The sequence below is a fragment of the Myodes glareolus genome, chromosome 10 (assembly GCF_982192425.1).
Source record: "Myodes glareolus chromosome 10, mMyoGla1.1, whole genome shotgun sequence".
NCBI classification, from domain to species: Eukaryota; Metazoa; Chordata; class Mammalia; order Rodentia; family Cricetidae; genus Myodes; species Myodes glareolus.
This window is the reverse complement of record NC_142035.1, coordinates 86,481,474-86,505,741: the sequence shown is the minus strand read 5'-3', so window position 1 is coordinate 86,505,741 and position 24,268 is coordinate 86,481,474. Positions and strand designations below refer to the sequence as shown.

Genomic DNA, 24,268 nt, shown 5'->3' with positions numbered 1-24,268 from the left:
AAAGGTCTCTCAGCTTCTCCAACCGAGTCAGAACTACATGAGAAGCCCAGAGAGGGAGGCCAGCCCTGGACTTGGTAGGAGCAGGCCAGCGAGCACTTGGAGGCAGAGCCAGGAATGAGAGGAGTACTGAGCAAAGCCCCTCTCCTGTCTGTGGAGCAGACTGTGGTTTTCTTTGGCTTTGCCTGAGCTCCTCTCCCACCAGGAACACCCATGTGCACAGCATTCTGGCCAGATAGTTCAAGATGGAGCCAGTATTCGGGCCTTGGCTTCCATAACTGTATCCAGAGGACAGATATACCTTCTCAGAATATCGTGAAGAATAGATGCTGGGCCAGTGTGAGGTGATGTTCAGGAACCCGTCTCGTGCCCTGTATTGTTTCAGCTACCTGATTCTGACCAAGGTCGAGGGCTGTGCCAGCCTGCTACAGTAGCTTATACGGCCTCCTCTATTCAAGGGGAAAGGAGAGACTGGACTCCAAGAGGACCAGCTTAAAGCTTTACCAGTTTCAACCTCAGCAGCCCCAGGTCCCAGACCTCCCACAAGATCGACTACACAACACAGCTTTCTCAGACAGGATCAGACATTTATAAAACAGGAGTATTCACAAACAAACTGTGGGAGAAACACAGCCTTCCCAGCAACCTGGAACACTGTAAAGTGCTTCTTGCCTGTGGCCATCTCTTCCCCACTCTGGGGCACTGCTCTGTGACAGCCATTCAGTCTAGGCCACTCCATCCGTAGCTCTGGGGTGGGTGGTCTGCTTCCTTCATTGGAAAGCTATCCTGGAAATGGGCCTGCATGTCAAGGAGGCGGAGCTTCAGGTGATCTTGTCAACTTGAGAAGAAAGCCATGCTCAAAAGAGCAGAGGGCACTGTCCCCATAGTTTAAGGTGTTGCAAAATAAATCCTGGACTCGGACCTAGCTGTCGACCCTCTCAGACCAGCTCTCCAGGCTCACTCTACTTTCCCTCCAGCAAGATCCCTTGGCTCTTTCCTCGGAGCCTGGGGCTCAGAAGCAGGGAGGAAAAACCCCAGGGTTCTAAATACACATCACTTGTGCTGTTTCTCCACTCGATCACAGGCTGTTTATAGTCAGATGATGGGCATAAACAGTTGGACTAAAGGCAGCTCTCTGCTGAGAAAACCTGAGGTCATCTCAAAAAGAAGCCTGTCAGATGTGCTGGACAGCTGGAGGAGAGGGGAGCCTGGCCCTGGGTTCTGGTCTGACACAGTGAAGGCCAGGGCCAAGGGCATCAACAACTCTGAGGCTCAGCAAGGTCACAGGGGAGGTAGAGAGGAAAGGGCACAGAGGCCAGCTTAATGTTACATGTGAGAACAAAAATCCAAACAGGAACACACACACATACACACACACACACACACACACTCACTCCACACGCATACACTGTGGCTCATGTGCAGGCCACAGGGGTGGAAGGAAGACTTGCTCAGTTACCCACAATCCTTCTTTTCATAACTGCTTTCTCCACATGACCCAACAGCATCCCCAGGAGGTCAGAAGCGTGAGTATGTAGGATAGTACATACATAGGGAGAGGAGGTTCCCCTGGAACACAGGCTTGGTTTCTCTGGGCCAAACCTCCCACTGTCACTCTGGGAAAGGGGATGGTGTGCCAGGTGTAATCTCTATTTGACCTTTCACCAACTGCCCGCAGTAGTGCCCCAGCCCCCATGAGGTCCCTCTGTCTAAGTCCTGAAGAGCTGACACAGCAGTATGGGTGCTGACTAGTTCAGGGTGGGCCATGGAAGCCCGCAGAACAGACTGGCCAGTCTGCCTGGCTGGGTAGCAGCAGTACTTGCTAGAGCATATGCCTGGGAATGCGGCCAGGGGAGCTATGGCCTTTAAGCCATGGGACCTGGTTTCCTCCACCAGCCCTGACCCTGGCCTTTCTACAGTTCCTGGGAGGCCGAGGCTGGGCCCTAGCTGCTAGGGAAAGGACAGAGGACTGGAGTCAGGTTCTCACTTGGCTTCTAGAAGGTCCTATGAAGACAGATATGCTATCTGAGGCCGAGATCGGCAGGACTGAGCATACAATACACCAGTCTGCAGTCTCACACATCCAAGGAAGAGTCCGCGAGTGGCATGGGATTTAAGACTGGCCAGGCTAGTTATGTCTGAAGGGGAAGCATCTACTCCAGCTTGCTCAGGTTCTAGTGTTACGAGGTGGGATTTAAGCCAGCAGGACTCTGGCTACTTCTGGAACCTCACACTTTAGGTGAAAGTCAAAAAATGTGGTTCTCCAGCTATCTGAAGGGAGGAGGGAGAGTCTGGGGAGGCAGAGACCAGAATTCCACTTTCTACTGGGACAAGAAAGGGGGCTCCCAGGAACAGATCTGGGCTGAAGGTCACTGCTGTGCTTTCTAGTCCTGTGTCTGGAGATGAGGAAGCAGCTCCGGTGACAAGGATGATCCAGAGAATCTTTCAGCCGAGGCAATATTCAGGATCACGAGAGTGCAAACAGATGCATGCACACGCAAACGGCACACCACGCCTTCCTTTGCACACACATATACACTCGTCCGTTGTCTGTTGGTGACTGGGTTCTCTGTAGGCCGTGGCAGTTCAGGCACCCGGGCTTTGTCACGGAGCGATGACTCTCTAGCTGAAAGAGAAAAACACATGCAAAGAGGGTGCTCAGGAGGCTGCTTCCCTGGGGATCCCCAGACTGCGAGTGGGACAACTCAGTGAACATGCTGCTTGGGCCACAGTCCCTAGGGCCAGGCTGTTGCTGAGCAACCATGGGGTAGTGAATACTGGATCTCTAAACCCAGCACAACTGTTCCCTGCACACTTTTACCAGGGATGAGAGCAGTAGAGGACAGGGCTGCATGGCCACCACTGGACACCTTGAAAGATACTTGCTCACAAATGACAAGTAGAGCTACTGCTTTAAAGACGGAGGGCTGGGAAAAGTAGCTGTGTGAGAAGTTTCCTGGTTCTAGTGATTTTTGAAGAATAAGGCAATGACTGGGTTTAGAACCAGCAGGGCCAACTTCTACACACCAATCACAGAACCTGGCACAGGGCTACAATGGTGGGGGAATGGGTGAAGAAGAAGAAAGGAACAGGGACACATGACGACTCATTTTAAAGATTTAGAACATTCTGGATCTAGGGCAGAGAGAGAAATGGCCTCATCAGATACCAGAGGATAGGGTAATCCCACTGTAGTTACGGGCTGTCTGTAACAACAGGCTGATGCAGTGGCCACAGGGCAGGTGCACTCTTATGTCCACAACTAATGTCCCCATTTATGTGGCTCAGGTCCTGACTTTCAGCACCTTAGGCTGTGACTCTCTTTAGGTAAAAATGAGATGACTGGGGTGACCTAAAATGGAAAAGGAACTCTGACCCACACAAAACAGAGGGGGAAACCTTTGCAAGCACCAGAGACCATGACCTTGAACTCCCGACTCCAGAACCAAGGATTTGCTTCTGTGGTGCTTTGCTCTGATGGCCCTCACAGACCCCCACAGGCCAAGACAACCTGTTATACCTCCATTCTCATACATGGGACACTGAACTGACATAAGTGAGCATACAAGGTGCCAAGGTAGGAATCCCCAGGCTCTCAGGATGCACCTATGTCTGAGCACCACATGAATACCTGGTGCCCCCAAAGCCAGCCAGGATCGCTGGAGCTGGAGTCACAGACGGTTTTCAGTCACCATCTGGGTGCTGGGAATCGAACCCTGGGTTCTCTACAAGAGCAGCCGAGGCTTCTCTGAGCATCTCCCTCCAGCCCCTGTTGTTTGGATTTTAACCAGTAAGCGAACTTTGTATTATTCCTCAGCAAGACTTTTATAAGATGTAAAAAGAAAGAAATTCAACACATTGGCATAGAGATTGATACCTACACAAAATAAAATGGAAGGTGTTAGAGATGAGCAAACACTCTTAAAAGTCAGACACATTTGCAGACATGAATCCAAACTCAGCCTTCTAGCACATTCCAGCCTATTTTGGGTATTTATCTTTTTTTTTTTATTTTTCGAGACAGGGTTTCTCTGTAGTTTTTGGTGCCTGTCCTGGAACTAGCTCTTGTAGACCAGGCTGGCCTCGAACTCACAGGGATTCGCCTGCCTCTGCCTCCCGAGTGCTGGGATTAAAGGCGTGCACCACCACCGCCCGGCTTGGGTATTTATCTTATGCAATTGAGGCAGCCTGGACTCCCGATCTTCCTGCTTCCACTTCCTAGGTGCTAGGACTATGGGTGTTCAGAGCTCAGGCAGTCCTTGTAGGGCCGCACACTCCACTGGAAGCCGCTTGCATCTGAAGAGTGACACTCTGTCATACTCTCTAGATTAGAGAAGCTGGGCAGAAGTGGATACATGTGCGTGCAGTTCCTGGGGCCTTTAAGTTACACTTAAACCAAGTGTAACTGCAGTCATCCACCTTCCCCTTGGAAAACGTACTGCAGCAGGCAGCCACGCTCTTCCGTTAGGTGCACTGTGTTTATGGAAACACTTCTGAGTACAGTTTCCAAGCAGAGCAAGCCTGCTGTTAAACCTGAGATCAGCTTCCCTCTGAAACACCAACTTCAGGGCCATCTCCACTTTGTTTCTTTTGCTCTCAACTCTTGGGGTTCACGGAATTACGGACATATCTTTTTAAAATTTAAATTCATTTTAAGTGATGCATAATGGCATATCACGTGATTTTTAAAAAACTATTTTGCCCCTTCCCTCTTCACTTCATAGACAGGAAGATTTCATATAATCAGGCTGGCCTTGAATTTGCTATATAACTAAGGACCTTGGATTGTTGATCCTCCTTCCTTAGTCTTCTGAGTGCTGGGATTCCAGGCATGCATCACTAGGCCTACTTTAACCTGTGCTATTCTAACACATGTATACATTATGTATTCCTGAGGTCAATTTAAACCTAGTTCCACCAACATATCTTTTATCATTTATGGAACATACTCAGCTCCTTTCTTATGGTTCATTTCCACGTTAGGAGCTAAGAATCAGAGCTTAGAAACACCTGAACATTCTCTAGCCAGGAACACAGGCCTGGGATGCAGAGCCAGGCTCTCTGGAGGGCTAGGCTACCTCCATCTCCACACTGGATAGGCTGTAGTGACACACCTGTCCTACACCAGTTGCACAAGTATCAGAGTGAAAAGGGGGATTCTGGAAGCTGCGCTCTGGGCAGTGAAACCTCAGCACTAACAACGCACAGGCCGGTGAGGGAAGGCTCCTTGGCTGGCCCTCTCTGCATGGGGCTCTCACTAGAGTGCTGCACAGAGCTGGAGGGGAAGCCCATGTGCAGTCCACTGTAAGACACTGATGAAAGAGGAAACCAGTGCAGAACTGGACGGTGATGGAGCCAACCCTGTGTCAGCAGCTCGGGGTCACATAACCTGCTGACATGACTGCTATTTGGAAGCTCACAGTTTTCTTTGTTCAGTTTAGTGAACATTGTAAAAACTAAATGTAAAACATTCGGTTGGCATGGGTTTGAGGCAAGCATGGAACCCAGTGATCTTAGAGATGTTTTTCTACATACTGACTTAAATTGTAATGACTTCTCACGAGACAGCAAGTGCCAGAGACAACAAGGTCACAATGCCAATAGAGCAGAGCTAAGAGACTAAAAGCAGGGAATGATTACTCAGGCCTTGGCCTGCAGCCCAAGACATGTGACTAAAATGGACAGGGGATGGGCAGGAAGGGGTACATCTTCCCATCCACACAACTCTGGCTGCACCTACAGCCTCCTCTCTATGGCCACCAGTCAGGTGATTAAAAGTCACCTGGAAGCACACGCAAGGCAGCACTCGCCTCTGCCCGGTGTGCTCCACTCACAGTCAGACCTTTCACACAAAGGGTTTGATTTCCCCCTGACATCCTGATATGTGTGTCCCAGCGGTAGGGCAGGTGACAAGAGCTACCAAGCATTTCACAGCTGTGAGGGTTGATCTTGGTTGTCACCTTTCCCAGGGCAGCCCCTGCTAGCAGCAGCCCAGCAGGAGTGGTCCCAGAGAAAGGCAGGCTATTCCTGTCTGTCTGCCGGCACGCCTTGCTGTTAGCGCATCTCTCCTGCTGCTGCTGCGCCCTTCTTCTTTGATGTGAGAACCTTTCGACCTCCGACCCAGACTGAAGAGCAGTGCTCTCCAGGAGTCCCTCTGGCCTTCAGCACCAGCCTTGCAGACTCTGTAGTGTGCAGATGACCACTGTTGGAATACCTTGCCCACTGTGTAAGACAATCTAATACTTTCTTTTGTAAGCATGAGCATTCTGTAGGTTCTGTTCCTCTAGAGCGCCTAATACAACAGGTGAGGCCTAGATGCCCTGGCCTGCACACAGCAGGCACTTTTCTTTGGGGTTTTCAAAAACATGGCACTCCCACTCTATGTCTTGGAAAGATGTCTGTTCCTGTCACATCCTCTGACTTCCTGGCTCCTTTCTACCTTCAAGAGCTTTGCCTGGCTTAACTACCTAAATGAAGATGTAGGGCAAAGTCGTTAAGAACAGCCCCCGAGATCCCAATAGGTGATACATGGGTACCCAAACTATAGGACAAGAAAGGCACTCTGCATGGCTGATGTCACTTGGTATCAGCATCAGCCTCTCAAGTGGCTCTTGCGCACCTGATTCTCTGTTAGGGCCCCATCCAGTGTTTGGTTCTCCTCCAGATGCAAGGTTGATCATCCCATTCCACAGGCAGCTTCTCTCCCAGAACTCCCTCAAGGGGCCCCTCTGCTTCCAGGAGCATCAGACTGCACAGAAATAATCCCAATAATGCCCATCTCAGCAGGGAGTACCACGCTCCAGAACTTCTGAGCTAGCCCAGGCTGTGAGGCCCACACACTGTGTGACAGTGCTGATGCTCACCATGACCCATACCTCCTAGCTAACTGTGCCCCTGCACGGGCCTCCGCCACAGGCCTGCTCTAGACACAGTCTAAGCCAGTGATCCTTAAAAGCACAGCAACCTCTTCATGTCCCTGCCTTTCCTTTCTCTCTTCTCAGGCAGGAAATCTTTTCCATTTAACACTTACGGCCCCCTACTAAAACACCTCTGCTTCACTATCTCCTCCTACCAATATTACCCAAGGTGTAGGTGGGGCTGCCAGTCCAGTTCACAACACGCCCCGAATCTCAGGCCCATCACGGGAACGTGAATGTCTAAGACCCATCATGGGAACATGAATGTTGTTAACTGAGTGAGTGAGCACAGTCAACATTATTGTCCTGTCCCCTCCTTGAAGAGGCACTGACAGCTGAGCTGGAACAGCCATCTTCCACCTGCCAGACTACAAACCATAAGCCTCACCTTTGAGCCCCCTGGAAGGTAAGAAAAATGTTCCGATCTGTTTTAGCCAAGTAGGGGGCTTGGTATCACAAGCTGAATGTCTGTTATCTGACTTTCTGAATTTAGGAATGCCTGCACAGACTCCACTGCTGACCCTCAGGCAGTTTTGGGTGCCAGAGCATTTTAGATCTTGGTGCTTGGATTATGGGACGCTCAACCTGCATCCACACGTCTGCGACTGACTGATACCTGCGCTTACTCTCAGGAACAGCAACCACCTTCCGAGAGAGTAAGTCATTTGTACAAGATCGGGCAAACTTTGATGTTTCTGGTGTTCAAAACACCCTTGAATCCAGTTCTCAGGTTCCCTGGGGTAAAGTTTAGTTTCACGTTCCTTGATCACACAACCCACCTTCATAAGCTGAAGGTCTGTACTGGTTTTTTTCTGGGAACTATAGGCTATTAGTCTTCCTTTCCTAAGTTGCTATGGCTGTATTCCACACATGACTTTGTATGTCATATTTACATGTCACTTATATGCTTTACATGTCACTTTCCCCACACATCCACACACAACAGCCCATGTTGTACCGTATGTCATCAGCTTACTGTGTAGTCTGACACACACACCTAACCTTTCTATTTGTTAATCTTTCCTCAAAATCAGGGCATTAATGAAGCAAGTTCATTAGCCATAACACGCTATGCTTAGCAGCACACCACAGACAGCATGGCATCCACAGCGGCCAGCTCTTTCAGGGACAAGGCAGCATGGCCTTGTCCTCCTGCTTGCAATGTCTAGAGGGAAGAGGCACCAAGTGCCTACCATCTCGCCGAGCACACAAATTGAGAGAGACACCCCACACAGACGGATCCAGAGAGGCCCTGAAGTGATTAGGACCAGAAAAAGAACCAGACAGCTCTACAGTGAAAAGCCCCTCCGATCTACTGATGCAGATGTACGGAATAGCCTGACATAACGACTAAGGGAGGTGGCAAGCTACCTCCCTCTCCAATATTGACATACAAGTCTTTCCTGCCTTGGGGAAGGAGGAACAAGGAGGAGGCAAATCTGTTTGTCAGTCTGTCTGTTTTTCTTTCCTTTTTAGTGGTTCGGGAACCTTCCAGAAAAGATGTGAGCCCTGACTGGGATGTGCAAAGCTACAAGGTCTGTGAAAAGACCAGAGACCCTGTAAGCAGAAGCAGAGAGACAGCTGGGCCCTCTGGTTCTTCCAGGGCTGAGTTCTTTCCTGACTACAGAACACAGCCTCCACCTGCCAGCTTCACATCTGGGTATCAGATTTGACTCACATTAGCAGGCAGAAAAGGCAAGCAAACAAGCAAAACAAAGCTAACCCCCCTTTCTTTTCCGCTAGTCAGAAAACAAAGGACTTAAACTTTTAAATTTCTTTCGTCTAAAATAAAATCTTCTTTCCTTAAAAAATAATAATCTTCCTTTAAATTTTATTAAGTAAACTGAACATGCTGGCTCAGATCTGAAATTCTGGCACTCAAGAGGATAAGGCAGGAGGATTACTACAAGTTCAAGATTGGCCTCAGCCACACAGCAAGGCTCTATCTCAAATAACGGTTCTCAACGTAGGTCTCAACTGCCTTGGGGTCACATATCAGACATCCTGATATCAGATATTTACATTGCAATTCATAACAGTAACAAAATTACAGTTATGAAGTAGCAGTGAAAACAATTTTATGACTGGGGGTCACCACACCCTGAGGGTTATTAGGGTTGCAGCATTAGGAAGGCTGAGAAGGGAACCACTGGTTTAGAAGTCATGAAAGTCAGACCAGTGGGTTCTGAGCTGAACTCCTACCCCATCAGATTTTAATCTGATTTGCTGTTTGGACCTCCAGTTGGCAAGCAACAGCTTTCTAAATCATGTTACCTCCTTCTGCAGGGACTCACTCTCAGGCGTCCTTGCTTGGTGGCTCTTGGGCAGGCATCTCTGTCACCCTAGCCCGCTTGCTCAATTCTTCACCCGGAGGCTCCTCAGCTGCTTCCAGCTTGCGTTTAGGGGAGGCTGGGCCACTGGATACGGGTCTGGGGCCTGTGAAGAAAGGCAGAGACAAGTATAGTTCCACATCACAATGGTGTCATGCTGTGCAATGACTGCTCTTTAGAGACAGGGAGCCCTGCCCTGGCCTCCTTTTCAGGAGTGACCTCACTTGGGAGCTGTGTGAGGAGGGCATGGCCTGGCTTGCTGGCAGCAGGGCCAACTTCTGGTCTCAGATCCCTGGCTCCAGGCCAGAGACTGATGCAGCACATCTGCTGTCCTTGCCCTGAAGGTGAGGCATTCCCTTCGCAGTCCTGGGAAAATCCCAGAGTTCTGGCGCACTATTGAGCATCACCAAGTCGACCAGGACCCTCACTCTCTCCCTACTTCTCCTGTCCAGACCCCTGTGTCACCTTCTTCCTTGCCTCCCCATTCTTACACTGCTCCTCACTGTTCACTGTTTATGCAGCAGGCAATTTTAAAAGCTCAATAGGACCTTGCCCTGCCCTGCCAACTCCTTTCAGTGCAGGAAGTCAGAGCGATGGGGAATACGAGCTCTCTGCTCCACCTCGTTGCCTGCTCTGGCTTCCTTCTGTTCCTAGAGTGGGCTCTGCTTGCTCCTGCATCTGGGACTTTTCTTGCTACTTCCTTCCCTAGTTCTTATCAGGACATTGCTAAACAATACTTACAGAGGTGCCCTTGGCAGCTCCTGCTTAAAGTGGTTCGAAAGATACCCTATTCTTAGCCCCACATCAAGCCATTCAATGCCCTCCAAAATTCTTATCTGAATGCTCATATCTGATTGTCTTACAGCATGCTCTGGTGGAATATAAGCTTCATCAGGCATATGCTAATTTTGACCTTAGCCCTGAGTGACTGAAGTGGTGGCACAGGTCACAGAAGGCCAGGGAGGCGAGAGGCCAGTGTAATAACTCACCTGTGTTGCTGATGCTCCCAGCCTGGCTAGAGCTGGGATCTGCCACTGGGTGACTGAGGTCTTCCACACAGGAAGGGACAGATGCCAGAAGACCTTGGAGACAAAGAGATAGTCAGATTAGGAGAGCTATAGGTCATGAGAAACAGAGGAGCCAGGAGGGCAGGACCAGGGCGCAGCCTCCACCTTTTCCCAGCACCCCAAGCTGCTCAGGGAGCCCAGTCTGGCCTAGCCTGCAATGTCCTCCCCAGGGTGAGCTGTCAGTGGGGTAGGAGCTCCTTACAGAGTCCCCGGTATCGTGACAGCTGCTGGTAGATCTGTTTCATGCGCTCGATGTTGAGCCGACTGGTCTCGGCATGGTTGACGATGGGTCGCGGGTAGTCTACGCCAATGATGCATTTGGCAGCCTTCTGAACCGACTCAGGAGCATTCCAGGGCTCGTAGATGTAGCGAGAGGGGAACCCTTTCAATTTGGGCAGGTATCGCCTGAAACACATACCGGGTGATGTGTCAGCACACTGTGGCTCTTCCTAAAAGAGTCCACAGTACCAAAGGAGGTCACAGTGGTTCAAAGCCAGACAGTCTGGCTCGCATCCTCACCGAATGTAGTCCCCACTGGGGTCTGTGCGTCGGCCGAAGCCCACAGGGCAGTAGCAATGGAAGAACTGTTGGAAGAAAGCGCTGCAGGACAGCCACATCCAGCTGCCCGCGTTCACACTAAAATCTGCATCCAGGAGTAGCTCATCAAATACCTAGATGGGGACAACCAGCCTCCTTGGAGACCTGACGCCCTGGTTCCTTCCAAGTCACTGTAATACCCCAAGGAGCCAAAGTTCTTTTGCTGAGGACATGGAAGGGATCTCCTAGACCCAGGGATCCCACCCCAGCCCCCAGCCTAGAAGGGGGCTGACCTTGGCTAGGCCTGGTCACAGGGTATAGGCCAGCTTGCACTCACCCGGACCCCGCTCTCCCAGCTGACCCAGAGGTCCCCGCGGGTGAGGAAGCAGGCCACGGCGTGCCGGGCCAGGTGGTGGATCCAGCCCTCCTGCCTCAGTTGGGTCATGATGGCGTCAATCCAAGGGAAGCCTGTCTTGCCCTCGGCCCACTTGGCCAGGGCTTCAGGGTTGCGGTCCCAGGGGATCTGGATGCAGATGGGGTTCCCCTCCATTCGGTCAAACCTGGGGTTATTGGTGGCCGCTGTGTAGAAGAACTCTCGCCATAGGAGTTGTCCAAACAAGGAGAGGGGGGGCGTGCTGTTCTTCTTCACCTGAGGGAGGGGTGGGCATTGCACACAAAGGTGAGCACCTGCCAGGTTCTTAGTGCTGTGATGCTCAGGGCTCCTGCACAGAGCAAGTGCAGCGGTTCCCAGTCCCCTATGTGTGCAGAGGGACCAGAATCACAAGGTTCATAGTGTGTAACATGCAGGCCCTGCTCTGAGCACCAAGACTGGCTTCAGATGGCTAGCAGTGGGAAAGTGATGCTATGGGAACCAAATCCTTCAAGACCACTCAGGATTCTGTGGCTCTATCTTCTAGAAGGCTGAAGGGATTTTATACATCACCAATTAAAAAATGTGGTCTAAACACCTAAATATCACTGAACCCAGAGAAGTTGAACTGGTGCCTACCCAAAGCCTTCACCTCTACTGACTAGTGTTGGTGGTGCTGGAAGGTACTCTGTGTGCTACTAGAGGAGAATGGTAAACACTATCCCAGCTGTAAACCCTCTGATGTATAATGGTGACCTGCCTGCACCATACTCTGGTACAATAGAGGCACAAACGTTGTGGGAGCAGCCAACCACTATCTGATGATTGGATTTAAGAAACCCACCCCATGAGATGGAACTCATCCCTGACATTGCCCAGGTGACCAAGAACCTTGGTGGATAGATCATAGACCTAGGGGAAACCAAAGGGACACAGCAATAAAATGCCTCCTAACAGCACTCTGCCATACTCATAGGTCCGTGTCTCACTCAGCCATCATCCGAGGAGCCGCCCCCTGCAGTAGCTGGGAACTACTACAGAGACCCACAGCTGGACAGTGTGCGGAGTGAGAGACCTCAGAACTCAGTCCTAAATAGGACGTCTCCATCAAACCTCTCATCAGGGCTTGGGTAGAGGAGGTAAAAAGGGTTTAAGAGCCAGTGGGATGGAGGGCACCAAGGGAACAAAGCCTTCTGGACACAACAGGATTGAAGTACATATAAACTCACAGAGACTGTGGCAGCATGCGCAGGGCCTGCAGGAATCTGTACTGCATGGGGTCCCAGTTTGGAGAGAAGAAGTAGACACAAGCCCTTCACCCTAACCCAGAAGTTACCTCTAACTGATAATCACTCACAAGGGAAAAATAGCTTTCTCCAATGGGGGTCTCACTGGATAGACAAATCACACTTAAGGGCAGGCCCCATCCCCAGCAGCAGATGAGAAGATGGCCAGTACAAAACAAACTCCATGGTTTTAGGAGGGTGCTCTGTTTTGGTTTTCTTGGTCTCATAATGCTTTGACTGGGCTTTTTTTTTTTTTTTTAAATTTAACCTTACAGATCTTTTGCTTATATATTATGGTTTCCAGTTTTGTGTTTTTATGGGATTTATCTGTGTGTAAATGTATATGTCTCTGTGTTAATATGTGTTTCTTGGACTTTCTCTTTGCCCCTCCCCCATTCATTTGTTTTGTCTATTCAGGTTTGTTTAATTTTATCTTATTTTTTTCTTTTTTTTAGATGCCTGTTTGTATTCTAATGAGAGAGAGAAAGAACGAGTGTGGATTTGAGTGGGTAGAGAAGTGGGGAGGATCTAGATGGAATTGGAGGATAGAAAACTGTAACTAGAATATACTATATGAAAGAAAAATCTGCTTTCAATTGAAAAAAAATTAATAAGTACCAAGTCTGGATTTTGGTTAAATAATGTATAAGCAAGAGTTAGAGACATGAAAGGATTAGACTGGACTACACAAACAATGATTTCTCCTCCCTGACGACTTATCCACTAAACTCTCAAACTCCGTTTCAAGAAGCCATGCTGTCTGTGGAGTAAACAGGCCCACATGCAGCCCTCTCAGGTCAGCCCTCCACTACAGAATGACAGCAGCCACTCCTGGACTTCTTTACACTCTGCTGCCGGCCTCAGGGCCCAGGTGCCCTTTGGCTTGGGACTGCTTCTGGCCTCAGAGCTCACCTCCACCCAGCTGCTAAAACCCGAGGCCAGTTTTTCGGTCTCTTCCTCAGAACCATAGGAGAATCTGGGTTCATTTACATCAGTGACTCAGCTTAGCTGTCACCTCTTGGAAACCAACCATCTACACTTCTCTGACTCTCACAGCCCAGCCCCAAGGGCACTGTCTGGGGTGATGGGCAGTGAGTGCTGTGCCTAGGGGGCTGTGTAAGCTCACTGCACCTCACCTTCTTATACAAGTCCCACAGGCGGTAGTAGAAGAGGCGGCAGGAGAGGCATCCAAAGCGCAGGTAGGGGCTGAGGCCTGTGGGGCTAGCCAGCAAGGAATTGGCATTCATCCGAGGTCTCTCATAGTTGGCAACCCAGGCCTGCAGAAGAGAGAGGGACAGAAGGAAAGACCTAAGTGTTAAAGAGTCAAAGGACAAAGGCCCTGGAGCCAGGCTTTGAGCACTGTATGTATTCCACTCCCCTGCCTAGGGACCTAGAAAGGAGAACCGTCCATGTTCCTGCCCTGACTTCGATGTTTGGTCTATGGGATGACTGAATGACTTACTGTCTCTGGGGATTAAATAAAGTAGGGAAAAATGCTGAAAGTACGGAACAAACTCTAATTATATAGAAGGGGGAAAGGCATCTGCTTTACAGAAAACAGTTCCTAGCTCAGTCCCTGAAGAGAGGCTGCCACAGCTGAGTCCAAGGCACCCAGGGCTTTTCACCATTAAATAGCCAGGAAAATAGAAACTCCCAACCCATTTCCGGAGACCAACAGAGTCATTCACTTCTGGGGCCTCTTGTCTAACATACTGATCTTGTTTTCCTCATCCACAGCCCCATCACACTGCTCTCCTTTTCAAGGAGGATTCTCACTAGACCCTAACAATACTGGAGTATTCTGCTATTATCTTCTACAAACAGAGTAACCAGGCTCAAAACAAACAAACAAACAAACAAACAAACAAAACCAAAACTGTGACTCTCTTGGGATTAGTGACTCATAAGAGAGCCTGGGAGTCTCACTTTAGACCCCAGTCTCCAGGAAGATAGTAGATCTCTCTGTTCCTGACATCTTTCCTTCCTATAGCAAGCAGGCAGGAGCAGCTTATGAAAAACCTCACCTGTCCTCACCTCAACTGTCAGGCACCCAATATCACTGACAGGCTTTCCCGCACCCTCTTCCTCTCTGAAGGAAAATGAGGGCAGGACTGCTCCACGGGTACAGGTGAGGAGGACTGACTGTAGATATGAGGGAAAGTTCAGTCAGAGGCATCTGGAAGGGTACAGACTGAACAGGGCCATGAGAGAACAAAGGAGGGGAGAGCAAGAGAGAAAAAGAGAGAGAAGAGAGGGCAAGCAGACCAAAAGAATGCATATCCAGAGTGGCTGGATTATAAAGAAATCAGAAGCTGGGGGGAAAGGAAGCCCAGGCCCTGGGCTGGAGAGGTTTAGGGTAGGGGCGGGGTGAGAAGTGCTAGGAGGAGCCGCAGGTTCTAAGTGAGACTTGTCCTGGGAGACTTGTTTCTTTGGGAGCAGACACTCTCCCAAACAATTTCCATGCCAAGAATGTGAAATAATGAAGTCATTTCTCCTCTGAAAAGCAAACAAATAACCAACAAAGCAGAGGACTTGTGATAGCCATGGGCCTTGCACCAGGCCCTTCTTTTCCACAGTCAACCTGTCTCCACTACCCCATCCCACCTGCACTTTCCAGCCACCTGCCTGTCTACTCCTCCTGACTTCACTGGTACCCACCAGCCTCCAACCACTACCACACGCTGAGTGCTCAGGCACTGCTGTCCTTGCATCCTGCTGTTCACTCCCCACCTCTGCCTTCCAGACTCCGTGTTTTCACCTGGCTGGCTGCCAGTCACTCTAGGTACTTACTCTGTTAGTCCATCTCTTCTACATCTCTCAGTGCTGCAACTCTGGGATCCACCTTTGCCCCTAGGCCCATCTCTTAGCAGGCACATGTCTACAGCTGTAGCCCAGCTGGTTCCACCGGCTGCTTTGTGCGAACTTGCTCTTTTCCTTAAGTTCACATTTGCACAGGACTCTTTGCAGAGAAAGCAACTTTATCCACCTCACTACTCAAGAACAGACCTAGTCATTACCCTTCTTCATGTCCTGGTACTGTTCCACCCAGGCTTCTCAGATGTGTCCGGTTCTTTCCGTCCACTACTGTTAAGATCATATTTAGTCTGGAATATGAAGACAAGCTTCTCCAGGGCACTGTCCACACTGGGAATGGTGCTGGGGCTGCTCAGAGGACTGAGAAGGGCATACAGCTCTGAAGCAGCCCAGGCTTCTCTGGCCTCTCCTTGCCTGTTCCTCAAATACTTGGCTGTCACCAGCAGTGGCAGATGTGGTTCCTGTCTGGTGCCTATCGTCCCTTGCACTTTCACTTGGCTGCTTAAGTGCTTTTTAACAGAAACCAGATACTTCTGCCAGTGCATCTCCCAGTCCCCTGATCCTGCAGCTTCAACCCCTATCAAAATTTTCACTTGTTCGTTTATTTTGTGTGTGCGCCTGTGTCAGGTGTGGAGGCAGGGGAGATGCTGGGTGTCTCCCTCTACTGTTCACTCTCACTGAACTTGAAGCTGGTTTTCGTAGGTTCTTATTGGAAGGGGGCTAGACCAGAGGTTAGACAGTCCCAGCGACCTTCCCTGTAACTGGAGCTACAGGTGTGTGCGGTCACAATCAGCTTTTTTTCTTCTTGTTCTGGCAGAAGTTAATTTCCCACCTACACTAGACTACAGGAGCAGCTGTGCATGTGGGTACTGGGGTCTGAGCTCCGCCCCCTGCTTGTGAGACAAACCCTCCCACCCCAGCCACCTCTCCAGCCCCCAATCTTTTTATTTTAAATGAGACACAGACAGAGAGACCCACACAAACATGTGGCTTCGTGAATTCTTTTAAACAAGCGTCCAGTTAATCACCGGCAAAGTTCTTGAAACAGGACCTTGCTAGTCACCCAGGAAGCTGGGCTCCTCCCCCTGCCCCAGCTTTTATAATTATCACTTCCTACATTTTTGAGATGTTTACATTTTTCTACTTTTGCGAAGTGTGCTTGGAGCAGTTTTATTCTTGGGTTTTTAAGCAGCCGCTGTCCCCCATCCATCTGTGTATCCGTCTGCCCTGTAGCTCAGTCTCAACCATTTAAAAAGTAGTCACATCAAAGTTTCTTTTAAGTATATACTCTCTGCCACCCCTTCCTTGTCCTGTTGATGTTTCTGTGGAAGGACACGGGAGCTGCACTTGTGTGATTCTGATGCCTACATACCCATGGTACAGTCTGCCCTGTGCACTGCCTACAAGTTGGCTGGTACCAGAGACTAGACTGAAATGGATGTGATCCTTTGTGAAGTCTACAGTAGGGGTACATGGTGCTTGCCTGTCTCTCTGAAGGTGGCCGTGGATATTAATGCATGTGTCATCACAGAGGCTGCAAAACGGTGGCGCTCTAATTCTACTATCTCTTTTCATTTAATAATCAGAACACTAGAGCTCAGCATTTCTTTCAGAGAACAGCCCACATGGTAGCTCAAAGCTGTCTGCAACTCTAGTTCTAGGGGATCTAATGTCCTCTTCCAGATTCTGTGGGCACCAGACACATATGTGGTACATAAACACACATGATGGCAAAACAGATATATAGAATTAAAATAAATCCATCTTTTTTGAAGAATCAGAATGTCATTAGAAAGAGCTCCAGAGGTAAAGAACATATAATCTGCACTGTCCCCCCTTTTGGTAAGAGCATCAAGTGTGTTAGTGGAGCACCTGACTTCTCTAAATCTCAGTTCTACTGGGCAAGGCAGATCTAAGCCTACTTTCTGACTCTATGAGTGGGCTCAGAACGCGAATGTGGTCAGGGGACACACTCCATCCCTGGCCACAGTAACTGAGCCAGGGAAGGGCACGTAACCCAAGCCAAGCCAATGAAAATACTTCTTTGGACTTTTACTGAAGCTTTTGAAAAAGAGGTGAGCCCTTTCCTCTGGTGAGCCAGCCAGCCGGAAGACAGGCCACGCTGACTACCTTCTCCATTGCTAAGGGAAGCCAACTTGTGAGGGGACTCCTCAGAGGACAGCGAAGCCAAGATGGCAGACATCTGCTTAGACATTCTTGGGATACCTGGATCTAGCTATGCCTTTTAGCTACGCCTTAGATTCCTCATTATATTAATTTTAAAAACTCCTCTTTCAAAAAACAGCTGCAAGTGCAACACCTGACTGATAATTAATCCTGAAGCTCATCAGTCTTTCTGGCTCCTAGAACATCCTGATAGAAATGACTTCTCCTTTAGATCTGAAGAACCAGAAAGGTTCATTTCTTCAACTCAACACCTCTGGGTCTCCCTAGTGAGCAGAGCAGCATTCAGGGGTGTATGGAAAATGGGCTCCTGACGTCATAATTTGAGAGCAGTCCTCTATAAAACACATTTTTAGAGAATAAGAATGAGAATCTATGGGGCCATAGGTTAACTCTGTATACTCGAGTCCTGCTCTCCCTGCCACCCCCTTTGTCACCTCCATCCCTGCTCCCGACTCTCTGGGCACAGAGTTTTGTTTCTCCCTTTCATCTGGTGCTAGGATGGAATGGGGGCTTGGGCATGTCTAGAACACTCTGCCACCGAGCTACAACCCGGTCCTGGGAAAAACTGTTAATGTGGACATAGAAAGTTGGTCCCTTGTAGCTACTGACTCAAATTAGAGGAACTTGTTTTTAGCCTCAGCTGAGAGAAACATCAGAATGGGAATATTAGGTCTGCTGAGTGGAGAAAGATCAAGGCCATCAGTGCTGCCTTCAGGGCTGGCTGGGCACTGAGCCTCAGAGAGCATCCTTCCTAAGCAGGCTGCCATGGGCCCTTGCTCCATTGCTATCATCGAGCTGCTGGCAAAATGCCTTGTCATTCAGTGGGGACAGTAAAAGCTGTGCTTTTAATGGCCAGACTACAGAGACTGCAGGGTCAGGGAGCTAGGAGGCAAGAGTCCTCAGTCTGTGGAACTTGCTCTGCTCCTCTGGTCACAGGCAGGTGAGGAACATAGCCACTGTGAAACAGAACCTCTGGGACCTCAGACTCCCTCCTTCCTCTTGCTGAGCTTCAACACTAAGAGAGTCAGTTCTATAAGGAAATGGAAGTAAAGCTGTGGAGGAAACAAAGATGGGAAGGGACAACCTGACACCGAATGATGGACATTATGGGCTTTACCGACAGAATAGCTCTATGATTTGGTTCTTTTGAGACAGTCTGCAGCCCAGTCTGGCTGGAACCTAATGCAATCCTTCTGCCTCAGCCCTCTTTAATGCTAGAATTTTTGGCATGCACCGAGCCTGGTGGGATACCCTTTCAGCAAGCAGAACCTGTCCACAGAAGAAAGTTAATGGTGTGAGCGTGTGGCACTAGGCCTCCCTACGCTACTTAGCAGTGGTGTGACTCAACCTCTTTAAGCCTAGCTTTGTAATCTGTCAGACAGAAAGCCTAATGCCCACCTGCGGGATGGTTAGACAGATGAAGGGGGCAACGCAATCAGGTAGTTAAGCCAGTGCTCAGCACAGGGGTGGGCTCTCTAACCAGGAGCTGACATCAATTTTGCCATCAGAAAGTTTTCAACCACTTGGAGATTTGAGGCTCTAGGGACATAAACCTGATCCACACCTTTTGCACCTGCAGTTCTGGGCTCAGAAATGGGGTCATACCTTCCGTTCCAAATGCTTATCCAGGCGGGCTAGAGCTTCTGTCTCTCCTCCTTGCCAGACAGCTGGGCCAAGTCCTTCCGTGGGGAACCCTACAAAAGGAGCAGCAGGCCAGGGCATTGCAGGTCAGGTCACCTGATTTACAATTATGAAAATGATAATTTCCACTATTCATACTGATCTGTTCTTCAGATGAAACCACAGACCCTGGACTTGATGGTACTAGGACTGAGAAGGCCCTTAAAGTGAAGAAGGCCAGCTTTATTCAGACTAGAAGATGGAAGGTGGAGAAGCCCAGTGACCAGCACCAGACAGCACCTCTACTGTTGGAGAAAGGGAACTACACAAAGAGGCTCCAGCTAGAAAAAGCAGTCTGGTAGGGCATATATGGGTCTTGGGGGTCAAACAACGGCCTTGGGGGGATCGAGATAGTTAATAGCAACCTTTTCTGGTTTTTATTTGTTTGTTTGTTTTTTAGGCAAGTTCTCCGTGGCCCAAGCTGATCTGTTTCTTCTGTCTCTGTCTCCCAGGTTCTGAGATCACAGGCATGTGCCAGTAGGCCAGTATTTTCTAACTTTGACAGACAGAAGCAGGAAAGCCATATCCCGCAGGAAGCAGCAGCACGTATGACTTGATGCAGAACGTACACACCCAGTTCCTCCAGGGAAGGCACGCCATAGGTGTCATCGTGGTTCTCCCGGATCTCGGCTCTACAGCTCTCCATCTGCTGGCTGCTCACAGCGCCGACTGGCTTCTTGGGCAGCTCCATGCGGCTGATGATGGCCTGAAAGCGCTTGTAGGTAAGGGGTGGTTTCTGCCCATTCAGGTCGATGATTCTGGGGAGTCCAAAGCACATCTAAAGTCACTCCTGAGGTCTTTTATTTTGGGGTCCCTGACCACCCAAAAAAGAGCCCAAACTCAGAAGCTCTGAGGTTCGCTCTCTTGTCAGTTCACAGCCCCACCCCTGAGTAGAAAGGGGGGCAGGGGAGGCTGCATCTCCATTTTACCGAGAGGGAAAATGAAGCCCAGAGAGCTGGAGCAGGTGCCTCAGGGAATGGAGCAAAGCAGGGTCAAAGCTGGAGCTCAGTTCCAGGTTCCCTGGTGTCCACGTGGAACCTAGAGACAGAGACTGACCATGCCTCTCTAATCAGACAGAAAATCCCCCATGGGTCTTCTGGGCACATATGTGATCACACCAAGGGCCTCTATCTACCCAGTTTTGAACATGTATGGTGAGGGCTATGATACACTCCTTGCCTGGAGGATCATCTCCTGTAAGCCCTGTTTACTAGAGTAGAGATGTAAAGGCCAGCTAAGGCTCCCTAAATCAGAGGCTGTGGTAAACAGCAACACCATGAAGAGTTTTGAAGTGTGCCAAGTATTTTTTCGAACAAAAAGGAACGGCATGAGGGTTGAAGAAAGAACACCACTGCTTCTATAAGCACAGACTTGGATCCTGGGCTCTTGCTGCCTGAGAAGGAGCTTATGCAAGACCTGCCTGTGGGTGAGTTCATTTCCCTATCTGCTCTCCCTGTGTGTGCGGGGGTGGGGTGGGGAGGCTGGGGGGGACATCAGCCCACACAGAAGCTGGCTGTTACCTCTGCAGCCCCGCCCCTCTTCTGCACGTGGCAGGGGAAGGGCTCCACACCAAGCCTCTCCTTCTGAGGGCTTGGCTCACGTGCACAGCTGTGTGACCCAGCCTTCTGGCAGTCAGCCCTGGACTGGGGGAAGAGGGCGGGGAGCAGCAGCAACAACAGAAGGGTGACATCTCCAATAGGTAGACTGGGGACAGAAGGGGGACAGACGCATAGGGGCTGGCCACTGGGGAAGGAGACCCTGCTGTGGTTACCAGCAACCTGCAGGGGTCTCTAGAGTCCTCAAACAGCATCAAATGCATGGCCTGGAAACCCAGATAGACTGAACAGACCTGGCAATCATCCCAGGGCTGGGAACTAGGTCTGTGGGAGTGGAGACCTGTTGGGACGAGTGACAGATGGGGTCTGTCAAGGTCAGGACGCTGCAGGACGCACAGTGAGCTAGCAGCAGATTCACGAAGACTCCATGTGGAGACTCCCTTCTTCCACATCTTGGGCCTACCCAAGTCTTTGTAATCCAAATTTGATAACCTCTTAGTGACTTCTTTAACCCCCAATTCTTGTCCAATTCCTAGAAAGTACCATACCTTACGAGCCAGGTGGCCCTCTTGCTGAACTGATCTATTCCACTTAGGAGGAGCCCAAATCACTGATCCTCAGCATAGGCAGCCTTACCAAGAACCACCCTGTCTCACCTGTCCAGGTCATAGAGAGTGTGAGAGTTCTCCGTCACTACCTCCACTCCAGCTTCCTTGGCCATCTTCATAATGGCCGCATCCCGTTCCTTCCCAAAGGGTTCAGAGTCATATTCAAAGGTCAAGCGGGTCACCCCCCATTCCTGTGGGGAGATAATCTGTTATGCTCAGTACTGTTTGAGAAGTGAGACCTAGGCACGCAGCTCCCCTTTGGGAGTGAACAGGGTCAATCTTGGCTGTGTTACAAGGGCTACAGGATAAACCAAGGGCATCAGACAATGGTTTAAATTTAAAGCAAAGATCCTGAGGCTCAGAAAGTGTGAAGCAGGCGGTCAGGAGGGTCAGGCCAATAGCACTGCTGTGGTAGAGTCAGTGGGAGGGCTCTGTGCACTCACTGTGGCCTTGAAGCTATAAATACAATGTTCCCAGGGAGCCCCTAGCCCACAGAGAGGCACTGACTCACAGTGGAATGGTGGGAGAGACGCACACAACATTACTACCTCCTGACTGCTCCGCAGCTTTTCCCAGACCTCCTCAGAGTCTAACTTGTGGCCTAGTTTTCTTGGCAGACTTGTGCTATGTAAAGTGTCTTAATGGTTTCCACAGCAACACTCCCAAGGCCAGAAGCAAACAGAGCTAATGGCTCTCAGAGCTAGAGAAGAAGGAGCAATCCCTAGTCCAGGAGAAAACAAACTGGAGGGGCTATAAGCTGTGAGAGGGGAATTCTTTTCTGAGCTTTCTGTCACTCTGGTAGGAATAGCCTGGTCTCCCAGCAACACCAGGAGAAAGCTGCCCCAGTGAAAGCTATCTAGACAAGTCACAGAAAGCCCTACAGCATGTAACTACAAGAAGTAAACAATCTAACCAGTCTGTGGTCACAAGCCTTTAAAGCAAATGTCCTAATAATTCAGTTCTGCCCAGGGGAGTCAGTGAGTGCTCAGCAGGGTGGATACCCGACTCCTCAAAGCACAAATGCACTCAACGTTTATTTAGCCCTTACTATACTAAGTGGTTTGCATAGATGACATCATTACATATTCACAAAACCCTGTGACTAAGGAGATTCTCATTAAATGACAGCCCCACTCCTTCAGGAGGACTCTCCTGTGTCTCTGTCCTATTTCTACCACAGCATTTGTCACAGGCAATGAAGTTGCCCTTTACCTGCCTGTTTTGCCCATTGTCGTGTGAACTCAGAGCAGAAATCGGGCTGCGCTGTGCATCCACCACTCTCATCTTCTCAGCCAGAACGGGGCCTGAGCTAGTAGCAGCCCAACTAATACGTGATCTGTGACTCAATGAACAACAGATCTATGCTCCTGAGCAACAGCCTGTTAGGCCTCTGAGCTGCTGGGAGAGAGAGGAGCAATGTGGAGGGATTTAAGAAAGACAGAAAGTTTTCTGTCCCTGGTCTTGCTTCCTTGGGATGAAACCCAAGGCCTCATGTATATTAGGAAGTGCTCTGGCACTGAGCTGCAGCCACAGACTAACAAATGCATGTGTGTGTATGGCGGGTAAACACCAGCTCTGTGTCAAAGAGCGAGACCACTTCCTGACCAGGGGGCATGCTCTTTCCTCACCTATGAACCTGGGGCAGCAGAACCTACCCGTCAGGGCTACTGTAGGGTAGGCATTAGTGTGCGTTAGCAGTTGGAACAGGACTCACAGTCAGCCCGCAGAGAATGCTGGCGACTAGTGTCCAGTGACTCATAGGTGTGTACAAAATTATGAAGGGAGGGGTAACAGATACACACTGTGAAGCTATTTTCTTTGACATAGATTTTCCCCCCGGCATAGACTGCTATTGTGGATGAAGGAGAATGCTCTAGAATGCTCTATCCATGGTAACTTTTGCCTCTGCTTGGACCTCAAAACACGCATTTTAAAGGGGCTGATAGGAAATCAATGGGCTTGTCTCCAATATGGCCCCCAAATGAAGATTTTATTAATTGTGTACCACAGAGAAACAGTGACAATCTCTCAAATGCTGACTGACATTTTTCCTAATAAGCAGGGTAAGCTGAGGTGGGCAGCACCCCTTGTTAGACAGGAAACCCCACCCTCACAGTCTTGGCAGGAACAAACCCTAATAAATACAGACTTGAGCCAAGGAAACATAAGGAAGCCAGCGACGGTGGGGAAGGCCTTAGCAAACTGCATGTCTGGGCTGAGTGGGGATCCTTCCAATACAACACTGGTTTTACAGTTTTTTCCCTTACCAGTTTCCACCCTGCTGGCAAACTGGCCAGCTGTCTCTGCTTCTGACCTCCCTAGCAGCCATTATAGTGGCCAGACAGGCACCAGTATTTCCACTTTGCCAGCCAGAATAGCATTTCACTCTGTGGTGAAATGCCAGGCAGCAGAATCTCCCTCTGGGCCCGACACACTCACCTTGAAGAGCCTTGGGAACACATCAGCTGGCTGGCCCCGGACTACAAACAGGCGGGAGTTCAGCTTTCTTAAGCTCGTGTCCAGATCTTCCAGAGACTGCAGTAGGAACCTGCAGAACCCACAAAGGCCTTGTTAGTAACATGGGCGTGGGGGAAATGGAGGTGGTAAATGACAGGATACAACATACACACACACACACACACACACACACACACACACACACACACACACACCTTCCTAAGAGCTCAGTCACTGCTCATGCCAATCAAGTTGGTATGATATATGTAGGGCTGGCCTGGCCTGAGCTCAGACCAGGAGTGATGGGGTTAACTTCCAGCTTACTTCATATGATAATGAAGCAGTAGCTTTAACCTTTTTAGCTGTTTTCTCATCCGTGATTTGGGAATTAACAGTAAAGCCTATCGACCTGCTAAGATGTAAGATGTCAGTACTCGTGGAATCAGATAATGCAAGGAAACC

General features: G+C 49.7%; 1 protein-coding gene and 1 long non-coding RNA gene across 7 annotated transcripts in view; one reads left to right on the top strand and one right to left on the bottom strand.

Moving 5' to 3' along the window:
• Positions 1-1,712: 1,712 nt before the first annotated feature.
• Cry2 (cryptochrome circadian regulator 2) overlaps positions 1,713-24,268 on the bottom strand; it is a 30,210-nt gene continuing 7,654 nt past the window's right edge. Inside the window, exons 2-12 of one of the 6 annotated variants that reach the window (XM_048428301.3) lie at positions 23,789-23,897; positions 21,398-21,540; positions 19,759-19,943; positions 19,111-19,199; positions 13,641-13,781; positions 11,186-11,497; positions 10,831-10,982; positions 10,514-10,716; positions 10,234-10,326; positions 9,189-9,350; positions 1,713-2,623 (exon numbers count right to left, since the gene is read on the bottom strand). In XM_048428301.3, the coding sequence (XP_048284258.1) occupies positions 9,211-9,350; positions 10,234-10,326; positions 10,514-10,716; positions 10,831-10,982; positions 11,186-11,497; positions 13,641-13,781; positions 19,111-19,199; positions 19,759-19,943; positions 21,398-21,540; positions 23,789-23,897 (1,567 nt within the window). In that variant the 3' untranslated portion in view covers positions 1,713-2,623; positions 9,189-9,210. Of the gene's footprint in view, positions 2,624-9,188; positions 9,351-10,233; positions 10,327-10,513; positions 10,717-10,830; positions 10,983-11,185; positions 11,498-13,640; positions 13,782-19,110; positions 19,200-19,758; positions 19,944-20,114; positions 20,224-21,397; positions 21,541-23,788; positions 23,898-24,268 lie in introns of those variants that run through there. The other 5 variants (XM_048428303.3, XM_048428302.3, XM_048428304.3 and 2 more) reach the window with 5 other exon arrangements.
• On the top strand, positions 7,236-8,569 carry LOC146892627 (uncharacterized). The gene is made up of 3 exons (XR_015004121.2): positions 7,236-7,320; positions 7,408-7,570; positions 8,391-8,569. It is a non-coding gene; the product is annotated as an uncharacterized LOC146892627 (long non-coding RNA).